At 41.5% G+C, this 23,630-nt stretch overlaps 1 protein-coding gene across 2 annotated transcripts in view; it reads left to right on the plus strand.

Annotated features, from left to right (window-relative positions):
• The window catches only part of Diaph1 (diaphanous related formin 1), a 95,417-nt gene that overhangs the window by 44,156 nt on the left and 27,631 nt on the right, over window positions 1-23,630 (plus strand). For both annotated transcript variants that reach the window (XM_032885916.1, XM_032885917.1), the window contains 3 exons: window positions 367-1,065; window positions 1,721-1,835; window positions 2,272-2,280. In XM_032885916.1, coding sequence (XP_032741807.1) covers window positions 367-1,065; window positions 1,721-1,835; window positions 2,272-2,280 — 823 coding nt within the window. The remainder of the gene's footprint in view (window positions 1-366; window positions 1,066-1,720; window positions 1,836-2,271; window positions 2,281-23,630) is intronic.

The following is a 23,630-nucleotide window of genomic DNA, read 5'->3' on the forward strand; positions in this document are numbered from 1 at the left end:
ACTAAAATGTTGACTCGCTTTCCTGTCTAACTTAGTTTATGCTTCTGACAACGTCACTCTCTTTGCTCTGCACTTACAAATGCTTAGACGACTTGCAGTCCTGCTGCCTTGTTTGCACAGTTGTGGGGCTGCCTGCATGTACTTTAGTTTTATACGGAATAAACTCAAAGCACACTTAAAATAAGAACACAAAGACTTGAGTTCCAGTTTTGTGACTTTGAGAAGAGTCATGTGATCTTGTGATCATTCAGTCTATCTGTAGTTAAACAGAAATTTGGGTTAAGTGATTTTTAGGTCCTTTCCAGCTCCAGTCGTCCTTGAGGTCAGAAGGGGTCAGAAGTACTTACTTGTGTGTTGCTTCTTTAGGTTGCCAAGCTGTCAAAAGAACTAGAAGATGCCAAGAAGGAAATGGCTTCTCTCTCTGCTGTGGCTGTTGTACCTTCAGTTTCTAGTAGTGCTGCTGTTCCCCAAGCCCCTCCTCTGCCTGGTGACTCAGGCACTGTTATTCCACCTCCCCCACCCCCACCCCCTCTCCCTGGAGGTGCCGTCCCACCCCCTCCTCCTCCTCCTCTGCCTGCAGGTACTGGTATCCCTCCACCTCCTCCTTTACCTGGAGGTGCTTGTATACCCTCTTCTCCACAGTTGTTTGGCAGTGCTGCCATTCCCCCACCTCCCCCTTTGCCTGGAGCTACTGCCATCCCCCCACCTCCTCCTTTGCCTGGAGCTACTGCCATTCCCCCTCCTCCTCCTTTGCCTGGAGCTACTGCCATCCCCCCTCCTCCCCCTTTGCCTGGAGCTACTGGTGTACCACCACCTCCTCCCCCTTTACCTGGAAGTGTTGGTGTTCCCCCACCCCCTCCCTTGCCTGGAGGACCAGGACTGCCTCCTCCTCCTCCCCCCTTTCCTGGAGCACCTGGCATTCCCCCCCCACCGCCTGGTATGGGCGTGCCTCCACCTCCCCCCTTTGGATTTGGGATTCCTGCAGCCCCAGTTCTGCCATTTGGATTAACCCCCAAAAAAGTTTATAAGCCAGAGGTGCAACTCCGGAGGCCAAACTGGTCCAAGGTAAGTTTTTCTCCTTGAGTAGATTTTAAGCTACTTTACTTATGTTTTGTGCATGGGTAGGCTACACAATGTTAGGACTCATCTGCCCATTCTCAAGTTCTGTGTTTTTGTTTATATAACATCTATATTTCAGATGTTACCACAGAAAGATCTGTGGGCCCTGCGTGAATATGTCTCAATTAAATGTAACCTCACTTAAGAAATACATTTTGCCCTTTCTCTGATAATATGAGCACCATGGTAACTTAACATTTAACATTTTATTTTACTAGGGTGCAATTGATGGAAATTGTGCTCATAAACCCTGTGGTCTGGTCAGTCTTTTGCTTCTAGAAACTAAGTAAAACATAGCCAGATAGAGCAAGGTACATTGGAAATAAGACTTTAATGCTTCTGAAACTAGAAGGTTTGGGGGCAGGAGGAAAATCAGCATGACTATTATTCTTGATTCTTGACTAATTACCAGTGAGCAGACCAGAAACATTATCTCCTGATCCCCCATGAAGGGCACAGCTACTGTCCGATTCTCAGTCAGTCACAGGGTAGTCACCATTGTTGAGAATTAGAGTTCCTTCTGTTGGATCTTAGTCACTTTCGCAGCATAGGGTGTTCAGAGTTGAGCCGCATAGCTCTCATCACAGGTCTCTTCCTACAGTTCGTGGCTGAGGACCTTTCCCAGGACTGCTTCTGGACAAAGGTGAAGGAGGACCGCTTTGAGAACAATGAACTGTTTGCCAAACTTACCCTTGCCTTCTCTGCCCAGACCAAGAGTGAGTGCCCTCCTTTTAAGTTCTAGACAGGGAGGGCCTACAATTTCCCTTAAGTGGGTTCCCTTGCTTTTCCCTTCTCTGGGTAAGGGTAGAAAATGGAGAGAGCAAAGGTTCTTGTATTATGGGGTTCCTGGGCTTAGGAAAGAGAATTGTTACTTGTAAATATTTTGTGTCTGTATAACTAACAGGGATATAAGACTAAGGGACCAAAAGCTCAGGTTGAGCCCATTTTGATAGTTATATCGAATGGTTTATGCTTCTGTCTGAAAGTGTCATGTCCAGATAGAGTATTTAGTTAGTAGGGGTTGGCAAGTGCCTTTGAGAGGTTGGGTGGCTAAGCTACAAACTGTTGTTGGTAACCAAGAACCATGTGTAATTCCTGTTCTATTTCTTTCCACTATTTGGTGCTTTCCCTCCTGGCCCTTGGTTTCTGCAGCTTCTAAAGGTAAGAATGCAAAAGAGCCTTTTAGTTGGTCGGTTGAGTACTAGAGAAAATGATTAGATAAATGTAAAGGAATTTCCCTTTTGAAGGTGGGAAGTTAGAGATTGAAGGATGGTTGATTTGCTAGTTTTATTCCCCTTTCCTCCCTAGAGCTGCAGAAGACCAGCATTGACAGTGCTACAAGGGAGAAAGTTGGCTTAAGTGGCCACTTCATAAACTGACCATCTGTTTGGCCCACAGTAGATTGTGTTTCTTCTGTGCAAGTACAGACTGAATAGTTAGAGAGCTTTCCTAAGGTTACATTAACCAGATCCAGGTGCTGTGACTTCTAGCCTATGGTTTCCTTATAAATAATAATAATTCCTCTTCATCTTTTTCATCTTCCTCCTCTTCCTCTTCCTCCTCTTCTTCCTCCTCCTCCTCCCCTTCCTCTGCATGCCTTTATTTTAGAACTTTAGAAGGAAGGGGTTGAACTCTTAAAATTTGAGAAGTAGGGAGGACCCAGACATGTACAGTGTAGCAGCAAGGTTTACTTTGTTTTCAATGATAGGGACTGCACAAGGACATCAGTGAGAGCCTTGGTCCTTAATACCTTCAGAAGTAGTTCTAAGTGCTAAGCCGAGTACTGAGCCAGTTCACTATGCTGTGTTGGAGGCTTGGGAGCTGAAAAGTGAACCCAGATTTATGTGCGAAATACTCTGCACTGAGCTACAGTTCTCATTACTGAAACACGTGTTTCCAAACCTCTGTCTAAAACACTAATGGTACAAGAGAATGAGATAAATACACACTATTCTGCTATGAATAATAGCTCACAAGTGACATGGAGATATGGGCTAAATAACATTCTAAGCCTCCTAGTAAGTTCAAATTTATGACCTTGAAGTTTATGGCTTTGCTTCACAGAAGTTTGTGCTTTTCCTGTGACCCTGGGAAAGCTTAGAAACCTACAGAGACTGCATTATTACAATGCTGCAGAGATTAGCATTGCTTTGTTTAGGCACAGATGTCCATTGTTGGCAGTTATGTCTTGTGAGGGCAGGCAGAAACTTAGATTAGGGAAAGCCAATTAGATACTGTTGTAACATATTCAACTCTTAACAAAACTGGTCAAGGTGAAGAGATAAGCCATGCTTACTAGTGTGGTGGAGGCCTTGACAAAGAGTTTTCAGCATAGTAGCTGGTCAGTATTAATAAGGAATTAATTAGTAATTAATAAGGAATTAATAAGGAATTCTATAGACACAAGATTTTCTTTTTTTCTTTTTTTCTTTTTTTGAAAGGTTTATTTATTTTGTGTGTATATTGTAGCTGTCTTCAGACACACCAGAAGAGGGCATCAGATCCCATTACAGATGGTTGTGAGCCACCATGTGGTTGCTGGGAATTGAACTCAGGACCTCTGGAAGAGCAGTCAGTGCTCTTAACCTCTGAGCCATCTCTCCAGCCCAAGATTTTCTTTATATCACATTATTTCTTTACATTCTAAGCCTGATTTTCTTTCTGCTATTTGCTAAGTGTATCTGTATCCTCTATATGTTCTACTGATACATAAAAGTTCAGTGAAGAAAAACAATCTACCCTACACACCTGCTTCCTATACTCTAAGGTGCCTCCAACCACAGCTTTATTAACTAAAGTTCAAAATATGTGTGCCTCTGCTGAGACTTTTGACATCCACCTATAATCCCAGTTTCTGAGGACGATGAAGCAGGAGAATTGCAGTTCATGACTAGTAGGCAGCTTAAGGGCAGGAACGTTTAAGTGGTAGAACATGTGCCCTGGATTCAATCCCTCGTACCACAAAGGAAGGGAAGGGAAACAGGGAGAACGTGTGCATTTTTTATTAAAAGAAAAATGGGTGTTAAGATGGATGTGGCTGGTTCTCTTTCAGATTTAGTTTCTTGTTTCTAAGCTTTTTTCTTCCTGTATATTGGGAATTTACCAGATTCATCCCTTGCTGGGAATGTATAGGATTTGGATTTGATAGGTACCTCCCTGTCACTTTCCCACTTTGTTGTGATCAGCAAGGAGTCTTCTATTCGGGACTCTGCTGATCCTACTTTTAACTCCTTGGGAACATATCTGGTATTTAAATCCTATTTTCTTCTTTATTAAAAGAAGCAGTGTCCAGTTAGGCTTAGGTCAAGCCCAGCTTCATTCTACAGCTTGTTGCTGTTGATGAGACTTCAGAATGTGGGCAGCAGCAGGGAGGCTGGCTTGTCTGTTCTCCTGCCCTGCTTTGTTTTGGCTTTAGGCTTTGGTAGGAGCCTGTTGAGAGTCAGTAATCTTCCCCAGCAAGGACAGAGGGTATTTGTCATTTCCCTGTGACTCTCTTCTGCCCACTAGGTGGCACTCCCCCATTGTATCTTTATTAGTGTTTACGATATTTTTTTTGCTGTTACTGGCTGGCCTGGAAGTCACTGAGAACTTGTCCCTCTGGGTCCTGAGTGCTGGGGTTACAGGTGTCAAACACTATGCCCAGCTAGTGTTAGGGAATTTCATACCTTCTACCGTTTAAACCTCTAGAAACAAGTTCGTAAGCGCCCACCCCTGGTCAGTGAGTCTCTTGGCAGGAAGACGTCTGTTTTGTCCATTTTTAGTTGTGTATTAGAAGCAGAGGTACTGTGCACACACCCACTGGGGGTTGTTAGCTTTTCCTTATTAGCTCGCTGTGGATTTTGAGTGGGGCAAGACTGTTGGCACAGAGCATTTAGGAAGTTCCTTGTGATCTATAACCAAAAATATACCTGTTATCTGGGTCTTAAGGGATCCAGTTTATGCTGGATAATTCACTTACATGTATTTTGTGTTGTTGGCTCTCTGAGCTGTGGTGTAGAAACGAGCCTGTAAGAATTCTTTCTTATACTCTGACGTATATTGAGGAGCTACAGAATTTGATATTGTGCTGTTTTTTGTTGCCAGGAAGCTCCACACTTTTCCATCTCTCATATTTCAGATCCTGTGCATCTCAAATAGTTTGTTGTGCTCCTTAGACTTCACTGTTGTATGAATGATGTGAGATGAGGCACTGCTTTCCCTTTTGGCCTCTTGTCTTTTTCTTCTGTTGTCCTCACCACAGTGGAACAGAAGTCAGGTGCTGCCCACTTTGTTCTCTGACGTCTCTTTCAGACACCACTAGAGCTCAACAGTGTGGAATCTGACAGCGGTTCGTATCACCCACTTCCCTTGTGTCAGCATCTATCGACTCTGTTATTCTTGAGAGCTGGCTTGAGATTCTGGCCATTCTTCATTCTTCAGTGCTACAATATCATTCTCAAAAATGTACTTAGTGTGGACCCATGTGTGCACATGTGGAGGTCACAGGACAACTTTCAGGAGGTACCTTATCAGACTCATAGTCAGACTTACTGGCACATGCTCTACCCACTGAGCCATCTCACAGCCCTGAATTCCCCAGTTCCTATGGAAAGGGTTGTGATTCTACTAAGATTCCTGCTGCACATGTCCCAGTTTCTGATCTTAACCTCCACCCTTCCTCACCTGTTCTTTCCCATGCTCTTTATAAATAACTATAGCCCTTCCAGAAGCTCACTGGTTTACCACCTGCGCTGGTCCTGTCTGCTTCCCCATGCTCCGTTTACAGTACTGAAGAGCAAAACCGGGGCCTCGCACATGCTAGTCAGTGTTTACTACTGACCGCGTGTTGACAGCCCCTTCTCCTCCTCTTTTATTATTATCGTGACCTCAGCAAAGCTCTGGGCACACTGGAACTTTCAGCCTGTCCTTCACCTTGACAACTTCACTCCTCACCTAAACCTCCATGGCTACACGTAATAACCATTCCTCTGGTATTTTCTCTCACCGAGGGCCTCTCTCATCTCATCATGTTTGATTGGCAGAACCATGATTCTTGGGATTTCTATCCTGTGCACTGGATCTGTAGCTGTGTTTCTCTGAATAGTACTCGAAGAGACCACACACTGGGGCTCGCTTTCTTTTCTTAGTAAGTGTTCTTAGTTTTATCTCATTGTCTCTGCTTGCTCCTCATTTTCCTCTACTCAGTCTGCTCTATTGTTTGGCACTTGATACAGTTGTGTTTTACTTATTTTTATGTATTTTTTTGTTTGATTTAGTTAGTTTTTAATATAGGGTCTTGTGATTCCCATACGTACCACAGTCCAGTCCAGCCTCACACTGTGCAGCCCAGGTTGACCTCAAACTCAGTCTCTTTGCTCTTCTCTAAGCTGGCACATGCTATCCCACTGACCTTTAAGCAATCCTGGTTTTTTGCACTTGTGGTGCACTTGTACCACAAGCTTTACCACCATGTTCCCCATTTTCTGTCTTCTCTGTCCCTGTGGTCCTATCCAAAGGTGGTTCCTGAATGAGAACCATCACTGCCACAAATGTAGAATACCCTGAAAATTTACAACAGTCTCCCTCCTTCTCTGTGGTGACCATGCTTAACCATCCATCCCTCTTATGTACACGCTATTTACGTAATTAATTCAGATTTAGTTGCTGTAAAAAAAAATCAAGGGAAACTTCAAACAAAACCTTATTGAAAAATTAAGAAGCAGTTATAGTAATTGCATAACATACTTACTTGTTTTTACAGCAAACTGATTCCATATGTTAAATACTGTTCAATATTTTGTGTGACATCCTTTACCATCTCATGTCATATATAAATTTGCCTCACTTTTTTAAGTTTCATGTTGTCTATTGGATTATTTCAAATGGACAGTTGTAGTCTGTCATATAAGACAAGTTCTATACATAACTGAGCCCTCCTCCTTGAGGATTTTGTTTCAGTATTTTACAAGCATGACCACAGGAAAGTCCTGTTTGTATACTTTATATCTCTGCATAGTGGTTTCTGAAAGGTGAAGTTTGTACGCATTCATACTCCCACCAAAAGAAAGAAATGGTCAGAATTTCTGGTGAGGGAAAATATATCCTGTTTTAATCTCTTTATCATGAAATTGCAGCAAAGGTTTTCTCTCGTACACCAGCTCCTTCCTTGTCTGTACATCGACACTGGTGAAAGCAAAGTCCACTTCTGGTCTCAATTTCTGCTTCTGTTACTTCTCTCCCCGCTTTCTTTGAATTTGCTGTCCTTGCACAGCCAATCATAATCTCTGATTCTTGTTTCCACAACTTTCTATGGGCTTTTGTTGCTGTTTTTGGCTGAGTTAGGTTTTTTCCTCTTTATTTTAGGTACCCAGGGTCAGATAGGAGAACCTGATGCTTTCTTACAGCCAGTGCTTGGGAGCTAAAACTAGGTGGAAAAGTTTGTAATTTTTGCTTAAAGGCTGCTGATGTAGTTCTTGGTCACATTTACTAGTAGAGATTTAAGGGAAGGTGTCATCAGATTAAGATAATTTAACTTGAATTCCTTCTAAACTGCAGGGATCTGAGAATCTGTCAGCTGTAGTGCTCTTCTCCTTTTCGCCACCAGATGGCACATGGAACGCTCTTATTTTTGATGTGTCATTGTGACGCTGGGTTGTGATGCAGGCACGCTAGAGAGCAGCCTCCTGCCACTGTTGGGACATACAGACTGCTACGACACTGCCCTCTGCCGGCCAGGAGGTTTATTTGTAAGCTGTTCAGTAAAATTAGAACAAGATGCTGCCTGTCAGATTTTACCTTTTTACAGAGGGATCTTGTTCCTGGGTGCAGTTAGAATCTTGCTTCTTCTTAAGAGTGAGATCATTGTTTCTTTGGGAGTCCTGAGGCTGGATAGTGTTTGCTTTTTAGACTGATAGCCTCATGAAATCATAACCTTCCTTTCAGGGAGCTTAAAGGGAGGCTTAGTGTAGTGAATTTTGCACATATATATTCATAATCAATATGTCAAAGTTTTTACTGAAAAACTACTTCAAACATTAGAACTCATCCACTGCTTACATATTTTTTAAAAGACTTTACTGTCTGATAAATTCCGGTGTTTGCCTATTTTGCAATATTAGAGATAAGCACAAGCTGAAACTGTTATTCAAACCCAGATTATCATCTGACATTATAGACTTTTTTTTTTTTAAATACATTGGTGTTCTGCCTCCATGGATGTCTGTGTGAGGGTGTCTTATCTCCTAGAACTGAAATTACAGACAGTTGTGAGCTGCCATGTGAGTGCTGGGACTTGAACCTGGGTCCTTTGGAAGAATAGTCAGTGCTCTTAACCGCTGGATTATCTCTCCAGCCCCATTTTTTTTTTAAAGGGCCTTTTCAGTGTATTTACTGCCATTTGACTGTATTTAAGTGTCCATTAGTACCATTCAGTCTCAAGCATTAGTGTGCGTAAAGGTTTGAAGAGGGGCATTTGCAGTTAGAACTACTGGCTCTATCTCCAGAGAATATAAGTAATGAATCGTGCAGAACATGCATTCTAGCACACAGATTATGGTTTGGCTTGGTGCTTACTCAATGTTCATTTTTCTTCTCTGTCTTTCCACTGTCTGCCAAAAACTAGAAGCTACTTTCCACTTTTATTTTAGTAGCATCCCATTGCCTGTATCAGAATAGCTATACATGTTATCTGGTCCTTAACGTGGTAGTATGAAATTAGAAAACAGGGTTTTTTTTTTTTTTTTCCCTTCTACTGACTACTGATAGACATTATTTAGGTATTTGTTTTTATAAATTTATTTTCTTGCTATTCTTCCTTTCGGATCTCAGAAGCATCATAGAAGGATTTTTTTTTTAAATTTTATTTATTTCATGTATATGAGTACACTGTAGTTGTCTTCAGACACAACAGAAAGGGACATCAGATCCCATTTCAGATGGTCGTGAGCTACCATGTGGTTGCTGGGAATTGAACTCAGGACCTCTGGAAGAACAGTCAGTGCTCTTAACCGCTGAGCCATCTCTCCAGCCCATAGAAGGATGTTTTGAAGTTCCCTGGGGTCAGCGAAGATTTGAAAACTTTCGATTAGAAGTTGAGTGGGTTGGAGAGATGAGTGCAACAAAGGAATTGTAGAAACAGGAGGACATCAGTATGGGAGAGTGCGGAGGCCCTGCAGGCATAGCCCCTGAACAAGATTGGCTACACTCTTACTGTGGAGATCTGGAGAGCAGGGGTGTTGTCCTGAGAAAGAACAAGGTCTCCAGGAAGCATGGTAGAACTAGGCTGTGCTACATATTGGAGCACTCTTGCTACCTGTTGGAACCAAAAGCTGCTACCTTGGGAAAGCACACGGATCTGAAGGACCGTTAACGTTATACTCTATAAGAATTCTAGAGCCTGAAGCATCTTGTTTGTTGTTACTGAACAACAACAAGTTGGGAGAGTATTTCTGCAAGGAGTGTTTGCTCTGGCTTTGTTTGTGCTTGTATCTGTTTGCCAGCACAGGTATTTCAGTCCTGAAGACCCCGTAAAACAACCTCATTCCTAGTCAGCCTTTAACTCCAATTCTCATGCTCTTGAAATAATCACGCTTTTATTTTTAATTGCTTCAGGTTTTTTTTTTAAAAAGTACAATTATGAATCACAAATACAAATATAAATTCTTGTCCTGTGTTGACCAAAAGATAATATTCTGCCTATACTGCCCCATACCTTGAGGCTGTAGCTTTAGAATTCTTCATGTAAAAAGCCTTAGTCACTTACAGTCTGTCTGTTACTGTAAACACAAGAATATATCAAAAATAGAGGACTAAATACTTTGTTTTTTTGCAATGCTGTTGACATTGTCCCACTTGCTCCAGCTCCAGTTTGTGTATTTGGCCTCCTGTTCTTTGGGTACCTCTTACATAGCACATGGCCTTCGAAGTTGGCTAAGCTGCCCACACCAATTGTATAAATGTACGGCAGCTCATCCTAACAGCTGTGCTGTGGACACAAGAGACCAACATTTTCTGCCAGACGTAATTCTGGATTATGAGCTGAGCATGCACCGAGGCAGGAGCAGAACTTTGTATCACTGATGGCACCCTGCTCTGTGGTAGAGCATGGCACTCAGGGAAGGGCTAGTGCACCTCATTGTTTGCTTGCTTTTTATCTCAGCTTTTTGTTTCCCTTTTTAAAATTTCCCTTTCACGATTTCATTATACATGTGCTTTGATTTTATTCTCCTGCATTGTCCTCTCTTATCCCTCCCTGTTGAAGTCCCTCTTTTTCCCTGTTCTGTTTTATGTCTTTCTGTTTGTGTCCCATTGCATTTCATTAGTGTTTCCCCATGTGACCATTTGTTCTTAAGATAATTTCTCCAGAATATATTACCTGTATTTGTACCATCTCAAGACTTACCCATGATCCAGAAGAATGTCTGTGGCACGAGGTTCGTGGAGAACCAAAAAGCAGGGTTTGGATGCCCTTTGTTTACAGGAGATTGTGTGGAAATAAAAGAAGGGTAGGATTTTTGTTAATATTTCTAAGTAGATTTTTTCCTGTAAATTTACAATAATGGAATATTATTTTTATAATGAGGAAAAAAGAATTTGGAGGGAAATTGGCTGTATTCAAAATGCTTGAACACAGAGTTTCTAGAAGTTCTTGAGTCCAGTTATTGTCTACAGAGCAGAGTTCAGCAAAGCAGGCAACAGCATCTGGTTCATTCTCCATACTGACCCTGGCTTAAGTTAGCTTCTTTTTGAAAAAAAAAAATCAGATTCTACTATAAAAAGCTTTGCTTTTCTCCAAGATCCCTGGGGCAAGGGAATCCCATTTAAATGAAGGGACCCTCTTCTGCAGAGTGGAATGGAACCATTCCCCTCTCCTGATCTCACTGCAATTAAAATCCTACTGTAAGGATCAGTGAGTTTCTTTTTAGATCTATTAGATCAGAAGTGTGTGTGTGTGTGTGTGTGTGTGTGTGTACACATGTACACATTTGTATTGTCAAGAAAACCTGCAAAAAGTACTTCCAAGAATGGCTTTTTTCTAGTCTGCTTGCAGTTCTCCTTTTGGCCACGGTGTGTGCGCAGTTGAGCCATTTTGGCTCAAGCTCCAGATTGTGAGGTCAGAGCCTAGGGATTGGAGGAGAAGATCAGATGACTTTCCGTAACTCTGACGAGGTCCTGCCCCTCCTCCCCTCCCCTTCTCCACCCTTTCCTGGCTCCCAGCTCTGAAACAAAGAAGGGAAAAACAGCAATTTGATGAAAACCAGCAGCTGCTGCTGCAGACTCAGGCTGGGGGCTGAGGGTTTACTCCATCTGTCTCTTTGTTTTGTTACCCTGCTACTTCCCTTCCCCCAAGGCCCGAATAAAACATTTCTAGAATCCTTTGTTACAGAGTGATGTAGAAATATGCAGTTCACCCATATTTAGGTGTGCGTAGGTGAATGGCAGAGATAAAATTACCCTGGAGCACCTTAAAAAAAAACCAAAAAAAAAAAAAAAAACCAAAACCAGCTGCGGTTGCTTGCCCTCCTTGTTCTGTTTTAAGCCTGACTGCCTGTTTACTGTCAGTACACTGCACCATTTCTGTAATGCCTGTGCGTGCTAGCTTAGTTTATGCCTTACCACAGAATCAATACGTCCTTTGCTTATTAAAACCTCATGGCAGGTGAATGCTACACTGTGACCTGAGATCTGTTGGGTTCAGAATCTAATACCTGCTGAGAGGAGGAGGGAGTGGCAGGAAAGCAGCATGTCCTCTAAGGGACAGCTATGCTGCTGTTTCACTGTCCTTTGAATTTTTACCAGTGAGCAGGATCTTGGTTTCTTCGCAGATGGCATGTCAAGGGAGAAATGAGATGTAGGACAATATGTAGGTTAGAACAGAATGTAGAAATAGGTCAGTCAGTGCTGACTATTGACCTCACAAATCCTGATTCAAACAGACTAAAATCCATGACATTTAAGTTAAAATCATTATGATAATGGTAGATTGGGTATTTTGAAAGCCATAGTCTTTTAGAACTACGTATTGAAATGTTTACAGATGATGTTATGTTACAGATTTCTAAGTGGACAGGGGTATTAGTAAAAATGAACTGGAACAATAATTTATCATTGTTGGTGTATCTTACTGTATTAATCCAATGGGAGATTTTATTTTCCTCATAACCTTCTGAGAAAAGACACATTGGATGTAACACCTTGTACTTAATGCCCTATCACATGCCCTAGCCTGCTGTCCCCTTTGCATTATCCCCATCCTGTTCCTTCACTGACAGGAGGAATCCTTGCTTGGGGAGGTGCCTGTCTTTCCAGTCCCCACCCACCACACCCAAGCTCTTCTCCACACTCCTGAATCATGGTTCTGGGTGTGATGGGAACGGAAGTGAGAAACTCAGTGACTGTAGTGTCTGAGTGACCACAGGATTTGTGAGTTGCCAGCTTCCGACTCTGCTTTTCTGTGTCTCCTTCACATTTTCTCTCTCCCCACCTTCTGCCCAGCTCTCAGCATCTGGCTGGCTTTATTTTTGTCTCCTGAGTTCCTCCATTTCTGCTGGATTGTCTTATTCCTTCTCACAGCTTGCCCCTCTGTAATGCCCTATCTATGAGAGTTAGCAGATGAGTGTGTGCTTTGGTCAAGAGGTCAGTGATGATGACCAGGTTCCCCTGGGGCATGGAGAACTGCTCTTCAGTTATCCAGAAAAGCATGCTGTTTCCCCTGCTGTGGTGTGTACTTATACATAGCTTTAAAGTGCTGGGTTTTTGTTTTGTTTCTCATATAGCCTTAACTATAAGGGATGTAAACTAAAAATTTTGTACATGGACAATATCTCAGTAACACAAAATTGGACTCTTCATCTTCATCAGTTCATGCAGAGTCTAATAGATATGTGGTTCAGTGTCTATGATACTATCACAGAAATTTTCTCAAGGGTATCATAAGATATTAGATAAGTTTTATCTGGTTTTTCAAATGATTCTTGGCTCATGATTCTTTTATAATTCCTTGAAAGAGATTATAGTGGTGCCAAAGTACCTCACCTGTCTCCATGTATTTACCAGAGTAGCCTTGAGCTTGGAGTGACCCTTCTGCCTCTGTCTCCTGAGTGCTGGGATTACAGGTGTCTACTCACACATCTGGCTTTCCACCTATGTTTTTATTACTTTTTGCCCCAGTGCTTGCAATCAAATCCAAGGCCTCAAATATGTCATCCCCCAAACTTCATGCTCAATCTGCTTGGCTCTTGGAAAATGCTGTGTGGATGTGGTGCTGTGCCAGTGTGTTTATCTACTGTCATCCTCTCACGTTAGACAGCGGATAGATGGCGTGTGATGGAGAGCCACCGTCCCTCCTTTTATGTTTGTTATCTGACTTACTCGAGGGAGGGCGTTCCCTGTGGACAAGAAGCAATGCCTTGTTTTGGGCATACAGAAAGTAGTGTTTGCATCCTGAACAACTGGTGAGGATGAATGAGGTGGGGTTGCTTTCTAACAGCCTGCACCTTCCTGCTGTGTGGATGTAAGTGGTTTTCCCGCCAGTCTCTTCCTCAGAGGTGCTTTCCCAAAGTTGCTTATTCTGTCCTACTTACTCATTGCCACCTGCGATTCTTAAGAGCCTAATTTCCCAGATGTCAGGCAACTCCCACTCCTCTGTTTCCTGTTTGTAGTCTTCATTGAGAGAAGCCAGTAACAGGAATTCCTGGGGAAGTGACAGCTATAGCCGTGGGACTCTGGGGGCCATTAGGTCATTGCTGAAGTTGGGGGATAGTGTGCTATAGAAGGATTTCCTTCCTTCCTGTGAGCTCTTAGAAACGGTTTCTAATCACAACTGAGCAATAGCTATGACTCGAGTCTGCTCACTTTGTACCTTGATTCTGTTTTTAGAGACTGAACAAAATAAAACATTCATACACACACACCCCTTGTGCCTTAATTTCTGCTCCTTGTACTTTGAATTCAACATAGATACCCAAGATTATAACAGAAATGACTTGTGCTCAGGATTGTTTTTATCCAAAATAATCAAGAAAGGAAAAAGAGTCCCTATGTTAGACACCAGGGGGTGCCCTTTCTCTTCTTGTCACTGCCTGGCACTCCCTTCTGCATTCAGCCATTTTAGACTGATTGTTTTTGCCCCCCAGCTAACTCCATTTTGTGTTGGTGACGCAGGAAAATAAAAAAAAAGGTTAGGCAAGGAGAATCTGATTGGAGGAGGGAGAAAGACAGGCTGAAACACAGCTATAGGCGGACCCGTTACTCAGCAGTGGCTCACCAGGGACACACCTTGCTGTAGGCTGCTGCCTGCATCCTGAGCAATCGATGCTGCAAGTCCCTGCCAGCTGAGCGAAGAGGGAGTGGATGCCAGCAACAGCAGATGCTGAGATCACAGGCAGCCTCACACCTCTGCATCCAGACTCTGAGGGCCGTGTTCACGTGGTTTTTATAGTTACCTGGAAAGAAGTCAGTTATCCTCATAAATCCAGGAAGCATTTTTTATTTAAAAAGTGTTCTTAAATGAATGTGCACATATGTATGAAAAGAGCCACGTAAAACATTCTTGATCAATTTTAGAAATCAAAAATGTGGCCTGGAGTTGGCTCAGCACTTACTTGCAGAGGACTCAAATTTCCAGCACCCATGTCAGGTGGCTCACAACTGCCTGTAACTCCAGCTCCAGGGGCATCAGAAGCCTCCAGCCTCTACAGGTACCAGCATTCACATGTCCAGACTCACACACATAATTAAAAATAACTGAAATCTTTTAAAGAAGAAAAAAAGCGCACACATACCTGTGTATCTATCAATCTTGTTTTATATACATGGATCAACTTCTGCTACACTCATTACTAGTAAATAGAGCTGAGCTTGTCACTCAAACCTTTAGTAGTTCAAAATGTGTGTCAGAGAAATATGCACTTCTCATATCCTGTGTAAATTATTTGTTATCAACTGTGGCATTTAAATTTCTGTTATTTTATCAATCTATTTATTTGAATCAGAGAAACAAAAACAAAGCCTACAAACTGTAGTTGGTTAGTAAATGTAGGTTTCTTTTCAGCTTTTGGTACCTTTTAAAATATTGAATATTCAAAATATATGGCACTAGTTTTCATAAGAATACTTTCATGCAAGAACATCTTGTACCATCTTTTTAATTTTTATCTTATTGTTTATTTACAGTCTTTTAAAGGAAAGACAGAGGCTGTCTTAGGTTGGGATTGAGAACATCAATCCCTTTTATAGCTAGACTTCCCTTTTATAGGCCTGGTTTTTGAACTGAAGAGTATTCCAAGGATCTATTAGACAGGATGCTGGACACAGCAGAGTAAGTCTCATCTGAGCCTCTTACCACCAAAGCCTTAATGCAGACTGCTTTCAGCACAGACCATAGCCATGGAGATATGAACCACATCTTTCTTATGAATTCAGGCAGCCCTTTTAAGCTTTGGGACCATGTGTTACTCACTGCTAGTCACTGTGTCTACAGGATGGATGATTTCATGTCCTTTAGCTTTCCCTCAGGTGCGACTGTACTTACCTGCTTCATGAGACCTAAAGAGTTAGCACTACTGGATGGCCTATTTCACAATGTACATCGTAATCGGGTGTGTTTGTTACGGCTTTGTTATAGCTTTTAGACTGCATTTCCTCTGCACACCCTAGTGTTCTCTTTAGTGATTTCTGAGACTAATTCAAAGACGATGAGATGAAACCTCTTGCTTGGATGTTCTTTCTTACTTTCTGAGATAAGTGACTCTCATCTTCTGCAGCCAAAGCCAACAATCCAGACCTTTGCTCTAGAGAAGAACACAGCACAGAAGTTGTAGGTTCTGGCTTACTGGCAGAGCTGGCAGGGCATCTCTAAAGTTTGTTCTTTGGAGATGATTAACTCTGTACCTGGCTTGGAAGCTGTAGGTCTCATTCTACAGAAGCATGAAATCAGGGAGTCAGCTGAGTGATACTGTGTGTGTGTGTGTGTGTGTGTGTGTGTGTGTGTGTGTGTGTGTGTGTGTGTGTGTATGCGTGTGTATGCGTGTGTATGCATGTATGTGCACGTTCATGATTTTTTTTTTTGCAAAGAAAATTCTCCCTGTTTGAGTGGGAAGTGTGATTTTTGTGGGCGTCTATCCTTACTGTAGATAACATAGGGCTGGGATCCACAAGTCTTGGCAAGGTTCCATTTTGTTGCAGTGCTTGGAAGGTGACAGGCATATGGGAGTGTCCTATGGGTTCTTCTGCATTGTGACTATTTACTGCTGGTTGTCAAAGTCTTTTTCAAGTCAGTGCTAAACCAGAACTGTCTAAAGATGTGAGCATGTGAATGATGTGTAATGACAAGAACCGTGTTTTTCTTACAGCATCCTGAAGGGATAAGTCAGTGATATCATTCTACCAAGCAAACTGTTTTTATCTGTGTTCCTTCGTAGTCTTTGTCTGTGAATATGTAGCATGTTTGATGAGGTGGGGGTATGTCTTGGTTGAAATGTCCAAATCTTACGTATAGGTCAATAACATTTTGTTATTTTTTGTTATTTTTGAGACAGGGTTTCTTTGTGTAGCCCTAGCTATCCTGAACTAGCTTTGTAGACCTTGTAGGCCTTGAATGCTGGGAGTCAGTAGATTTTTAAAACTGAAATTTAAATTTATGTAATCGACTCCTAGATAAAGAAACAATGTTACCAAGACCTATGTGCCCTAGAAACTCCCTTTCATTGACAGTTGGTCACCCCCAACCCACTGCACGCACTCTCCTGACTTCTAGCATCGCAGATTCCTGTTCCTTGGCTCCCACTTGTACAGCATCTCTTCCTCTTTGCTCTCCCTGACAGTATATATTGTCCTCTGAGTTAACTCAGCACCGCTTTGAAAGAGCAGATACTAACTACAATTCAATACTGCCTGCACCAAGGCTGCTTGGTTATATTATTGTCCCACAGTTCTCAAGGCTTCTCTATCTGTAAATAACCAAGTCACAACCTTCGCCCTTACTCTCCACCTTTATTTTGTAAATATCACTGCCAGCCATTGTCTGTTGTGTATTGATACTTTAAATAATGAGGTAAGGCTATTGTTCATGTTACTAACAGTCTTCCTTCCTCAGATGATCCTTTGGTTCTTTTACTGCTTATTTTCTTGGTATTAAATATAACAAAACCACAAAAAAAACTGTGCACTCACCTCCTGCAATTTCACTAAACATTTCAAGTTACTACACTCACAAATAAGACAATCGCCACATAAGTATTTGAAGTCTAAGACTACCTATTTTGAGTAGAATCATTTGTTTACTACGTAATTCTTGCTGCTTTCATGGAAATCACTGTGTCTATCATATTTCAAATTATTTTGCATCCAACAAGACTAGAAAAAGCAGAATTAAATTGTATTCTTAATTCTGCTTCAAATGATTTCATTCTTTGTAACAAGCGTGATAGCTTATATTTAAATAATACTGTCTCCAAACTCTCATGTATGTCCATTACTACACATATATACACAATTCAAATTATATATTATTACATGTATGTAATTATGTGTGTAAATGTGTTATATATAATTTGAATCTCATCACAAATGAATAAGCTCAGAAAGATTCTACTGTCTCTACTTTACACATACATAAGAATTACTAGATAATCTTTCCAAAATTTCACAGTTGTCAACAATTGGAGAAATGCTTAAGCAATGTTCTTGCCTCTAAATTGTATGACAGTCCCTGTGTTACCACATCCACAGCAATCATTTTCCCTCTAGCTGTTTGCTTGGGATAGTCTTCCTGTCAGACAGAAAATAGGTCAGTTAAGGAACTGCTTTACAGTGAGGACCTTTATAAACTACAACTCAGCTACTTTCCGGAGGTCCTTAGAGCTGTGATAAACCTTCCCAGAAAAAAAATCAGCTGTCCTGATTAAGTTTACATTAGTGAACACTGTAATTTGCCTGTCTCCCCTTCGTTAGCATGCTTTAGTTATGTGCTTTCGTGGGTTTCGCTGTGGCGTGTCTATACATATATCGTACACTCATAATGCTCACCCAGGCCTCTTCCCAGGCCCTAGTAGACCTCCTATTTTCAGGTTATAGCTTTTTTGTTTAAGTTTTTACTTAAATACTCTACTTGTCTTTTGTGTCTGGCTTATTTTGTTCAGTGTGTGCTCCAGTTCCATCTTCTTTCCTGAAGGTGACAGGATTTCATTCTTCCATTGGCCTGTGATTTTCAGTTGTCCCACTTACTCTGCAGGCTTCCTTCCCAGCATTCATCTGCTAGAAAGTTCTATCCTTGGTTTGAAGAGTCCTCTCCTCTAGATTTTCCGCTTGTTTTCCGTGGTGTATGCTTTTGCTCCCTGCATCTGCTATAAATTGTTAATTGGAGCTGAAGAGTTAATCAAATTCAGGCTGTCTTTATTTGGTTGGGTTTTGCCAAGATATCTTGTTAATGGATATTGAGTTCTGTAAATCCTTCTGTTCAGAAAGCACATAATATCTGATTGTCCCTTCTGTGTTGCTAGCAGTTACTGGTATTCATAGAGTTGTATAGCAGTGATGATTGCAAAGGGTTATAAAGAGCTTGGGGTTATGAGTCTTCACATTTACAGTGACTGCGTGCCTTCAGAAGTCCAGGGCTTCAGACAACCTCTCGTTCAATGCTGCTTACACCAGGCTAACTGGTCTGCAAGCTTGTGGGGACTCTCCTGTGTCCACCTCTGAACTCTCATGTGAGGGCTGCGACGTCAGGCATAACTAATGCATCCCTCTTGATGTGGGTTCTGAAGAGCAGAACTCGGGTCCTCATGGACAGTCACTGAGGTATCTCTTGCCTGCAACTCAACCAACTTTTGTGAAATGTCATTTTAGGTGCTTTATATTTCTATACTCTTCTAATTGTTGTTGTTGTAGTTGGCTCATAATTCATTCATAGATTCCTTGAGTTTTTTTTTTTTACATTAACAACCGTCTTTTAGTGGTAAGAATATTGTTTCCCTTTTTCCCTTCTTTACTAACCCCTTCAACAGTGTTACAGGATGCAGCTGATCTTGATGACCTCCGCCTCCAATCTTGGAAGTTTTCCTCCTTTACCATGAATGTGCTTTTTGCCTTCTGTTTTTGGTAGATTCCTTAGTCAAATGTATAGAATTCCTGTCCATTCCAAGTTTGCTTAGAGTATTGCTGTAAATAGGTGTTGAATTTGGTAAACTGCTTTTGTGTTGTGAAGATCATATCTATTTCCTGTGATCTATGATCGTGGTGAAATGTTTTAACTAAGTACATTTGAATTCCTTTTTTAAAAAAGTCTTAAATCCCTAAAATAAAACTAGGGCATGATTGATTATCCTTTTCATTTTATTTGACTGAATTAAGTTTGCTGTGTTTTGTTTATGAATTATTTTCTTAATGCTTTCATATTTGGGAATTAAGGTTTTTGTCAGATTCACAAAAAGTATTTTTCTAACTTGTGGAATTATTTTCCATGAAATTAGAGGCATTCATTATTTATTCTTTAAATATTTGAAATGTAATTAACTGGCAAAGTCACCTGGCTCAATTAAGAACTATTTTTATGTGTGTATGAGTGTTTAGCCTGTGTATGTCACTACACACTGTGTGTGCAGTGCCCATGGAGGCAGAAGTGGGTGTCGGATCCTCTGGGACTGGAGTTACAATGTGCTGTGGGCTGCTGTGTGGATGCTGGGAGCTGACTTAAGGTCCTCTAGAAAAGCAGCCAGTGCTCGTAGCCACTTAGCTTGTCTCTTCAGCTCCAACTGAAAAAAGTGTAAGCTTTACTTCATGATTATAGCTCAATTCTAATTTTTCTCAATAAGTTTGGTTATGTTATACTTCTTTAGAAAGTTATCTGTTTTATCAAAGTTTTTGTATATATTTTACAATAATTTTAATCTTAGTACTTGAGGTATACTTAGTTCAATTCTGAGTTTTCAGTTCTGGGGAACTAAACCCTTACACATGCTAGGGGAAAGCTCTGCCACTGAGCCACTCAGCTTAGATGTTGGTGACTTGTACCTGATTTATAGTAATTCCCTCACTCTTAAATACTCATCATTTTCACCAGAGATTGTTAGATTTATTGGTCTTTTTTTTTTTTTTTAAGTAATTTTTGACTTGGTTAGTCTCTTCAATAAAATTCATACATTTAAATTTTTCTTTAGTTTTTAATTTTTTAGTTTACTGTTTTCACTCTAATTTCTTTTTTAGGATTTTTGTTTTTTGTGATGAGAGCATGTGCACAAAAGTACCAGTGCCCTAGGGGGCTAGAGACATTGCATCCCCTGGAGCTGAATTTCAGGTGGCTGCCCTAGAACCCTGGTCTTCTGTAAGAGCAGTTCATGCTATAACTGCTGAGCCCTCTCCCCCGCCTCAGATGCTTCACCCCTTAGCTTTAAGGTCCCCCCTCCCATGTGTACATTTGAGACTGTAAGTTTCTGTTTAAATTATTTTCTGGGTGTATCCACTCACTTACAGTAGAAAATGTCTAGTTTGCCAGGGCTACAAAAGCAGAGGGGCAGGCGTCAGTTGGCTTAAAAGCGGAAGTTAATTTCTCAGATTTAGTTGACCCTGAGGCTTTTCTCCTTGGTCTGCAGAGGTCCACCTTCTTACCATGTTCTCATCTGAACTTTTTTCTTCCGTGTGCACATTTCTGATATGTCTCTGTGTGTCCAGATTTGGGTGAGGTGGGAGAGGTGTGAGGACACCAAGCAGGTTGCCTTAGAGACCATTTGAACAGCCAACTTTAATTCACAAATGCAGTCTCGTGCTGAGGGTTGCGGTTCAGAGTTTCTGTATGCTAATTTTAGGAACAAAGTCAGGCCATAGCAGAAAGCAGTTCTGTCATCATTTGGTGCTGTAAGTTTTCTGACTTCCAGTGCGGTTTCCTTTCAGTAGGTTACTTATGTGTGCTTAGTTTTCACATGGAGAGTATTTCTGTTTCCTGTTGATGGTTAGGGGAAAAATGACTACATATTTAGTGACTTAAAACAATACAACTTTTATATATTTTAAAAGGCCCACCCAAAATATAATTATCTTTTAGTACTGGAGACTGTGAGTTCCAAAGTCAAGATTGGCAGGGCTATGTTGTGTCTCTAGAGAACAGCGTTTCCTTGGCTTTTGCAGCCATCTGTGTTCTCTGAGGGCTAATATTGATCCAAAGGGTATGAGAGGACCACCAACCCAAATCATCATGGCCAAATTAAATAAAGCAAGCCTTTTCATTCATTTACATGGGCTGCCTCCCACTAAGCTCTGCATTAGACATGAGGAAGACAAGGTTTTTATAGTTCAGGGGGAGGAGGTTTCCAAATGGGGGGAGGGGGGATTTGGTGGGCAAGGTAGGTGGGAGTCCCAGGAGCAGAGCATCAGCATAACAAGTTCATCCTAACGACCTGAAACAATGACATGGTTTCTTTTTTTTTTTTTTTTTTTTTTTTTTTTCCGGAGCTGGGGATCGAACCTGGGCCTTGCACTTGCTAGGCAAGCGCTCTACCACTGAGCTAAATCCCCAACCCCAATGACATGGTTTCAAGATGGGCATAACAAGGTCCTCACAGCCAACTGGAAGTGTAACAAGTGTTCAAAGGTGGTCATATAACCTTTTGAAACAAAGGTAGATTTACAAAATGGTTATAAACACCTTTTGGGACAAAGACATGATTGCTGTTCCTGAAGTAGGCACAATAGAACCATTTATGGTTAAGGTTAAGGTGGGGCAGAGCCTAATCCTTGAGAAACAGGTTTAAGCATAAAGAGGAGTGAGCCTAGTTTGTCTTTGCTATAAGGTGGCTTTTAAGCCTACGATGGAGGCAGGCTGTTCTCCACTCCTCCTTCCCTCCTGAAAGACATAGCAAGGAATCTTCACGTCTCACAGACCTCTGCTTCTGTTTTCACACTCTAACTCTTGCCCTCTGGCTTCTCATACCCTTTTGATATATTAAACCACCTAGGTAGTGCAAAATATACTCTCACACTTTATTATGCGTGCCTGCACAGTCCCTTCTGCTACATGGACCTTTTATTCATAGCTTCCAGGGATTAGATTTGAGGCTATCTTGCTAATGGAATGGTTGGTGCTTTGTGTTTTTGATCTTTAAGAGTTAGTTTACTGTGCCTTACAGTGTCATAAGCACTATAAATTTGCTGTGTGTGCATGTTCCTGCCCAGGAAGTTCCAGGCCAGCCTAGGCTACGGAAAGAAACTAAGGAGGCCAGCGTAGGGTTGGGATTATTATGTCTCGAGCAGAAAGCAAGGAAAAGGGACAGTCCTAGGCTTTTATTATAGTTAGAGGTGCAGCCAGGATGGGAGTTCTTATACATAGACAAACCTAGCATTGTTTGTGCTTCTTTTTTGTGCCAAAGGAGGGAGAAAATGTTGGTTGTCACCTTTTCTATTATGTGTGACATGGAGTGGAGAGAGGGGGCTGAAGCTTTATAGGAGTCTGCAGTCAAAAATGGACTCAGCCTTCATTTACATTACCTTGGCATAACAGAATGGTTTGTCTGATGTATCCTTCCGGTTGTCTGACATGTTCTAGCTGTGTCTCTCAGGAGAGATCTATATCTGATTTCTGTCAGCCTGCACTTCTTAGCTTCATCCATCTTATCTAGTTTTGGTGGCCGTATATGTATGGGCCACATATGGGGCAGGCTCTGAATAGCTGTTCCTTCAATCTCTGTTCTAAACTTTGCTTCCATATCCCCTCCTATGGGTATTTTTGTTCCCCTTTTAAAGGAATGGAGCATCTGCATTTTCGTCATCCTTCTTGAGTTTCATGTGTTCTGTGCATCTTGGGTAATTCGAACATTTGGGCTAATATCCACTTATCAATGAGTGCATACCAGGTGTGTTTTTCTGTGACTAGGTTACCTCACTCAGGATGGTATTTTCCAGTTCCATCCATTTGCCTGTGAATTTCATGAAGTCATTGTTTTTGATAGCTGAATAATTCTTTGTTTAATTTTAATGCAACTTTAGCAACTTCCTTTTAGTTAGAATCTGTCTGTTATAAACCTTATACTTTCTTATTCCTTTGACTTTAGCCTTTCTGTGTATCTAACCTGGATGATTTTCTTTTTAAATTGAGAGGGGGAGAGAGTGCACACATGTGTTTGAACATGATAGCATATGTATGTAGCAGCTAAAGGGCAGCCTTGAGTGTTGGTCCTCACCTTCTACCTTGTTTGAGCCAGTCCTTATTATTCAACACTGTTTATGCCAGTCTGGCTGGCCTGCAAACTTCAAGGATTCTCCTGTCCCCATCTTCCAGCTTGCTCTAGAGAACTGGGATTACAGACTCTTGATACTACGTCTGGCTTTACATGGGTTCTAGGACCCAGCTCGGATCCTCACAACACGTGTCTAGTGCTTTATCCACTGAGCCATCTCACTGGCCCTAATTAGATTTTTTTCTTATAAACAAGTCCAACTGACAATCCTGATCTTTATTCATTGAGTATGTATTATGTGCCAGACATTTGACACTAAAGCCTCAACAGAGTACAAATCAAAATCTTTTCTCATAGTCTTATGGGAGG

This window comes from Rattus rattus, chromosome 15, assembly GCF_011064425.1.
Source record: "Rattus rattus isolate New Zealand chromosome 15, Rrattus_CSIRO_v1, whole genome shotgun sequence".
NCBI classification, from domain to species: domain Eukaryota; kingdom Metazoa; phylum Chordata; class Mammalia; order Rodentia; family Muridae; genus Rattus; species Rattus rattus.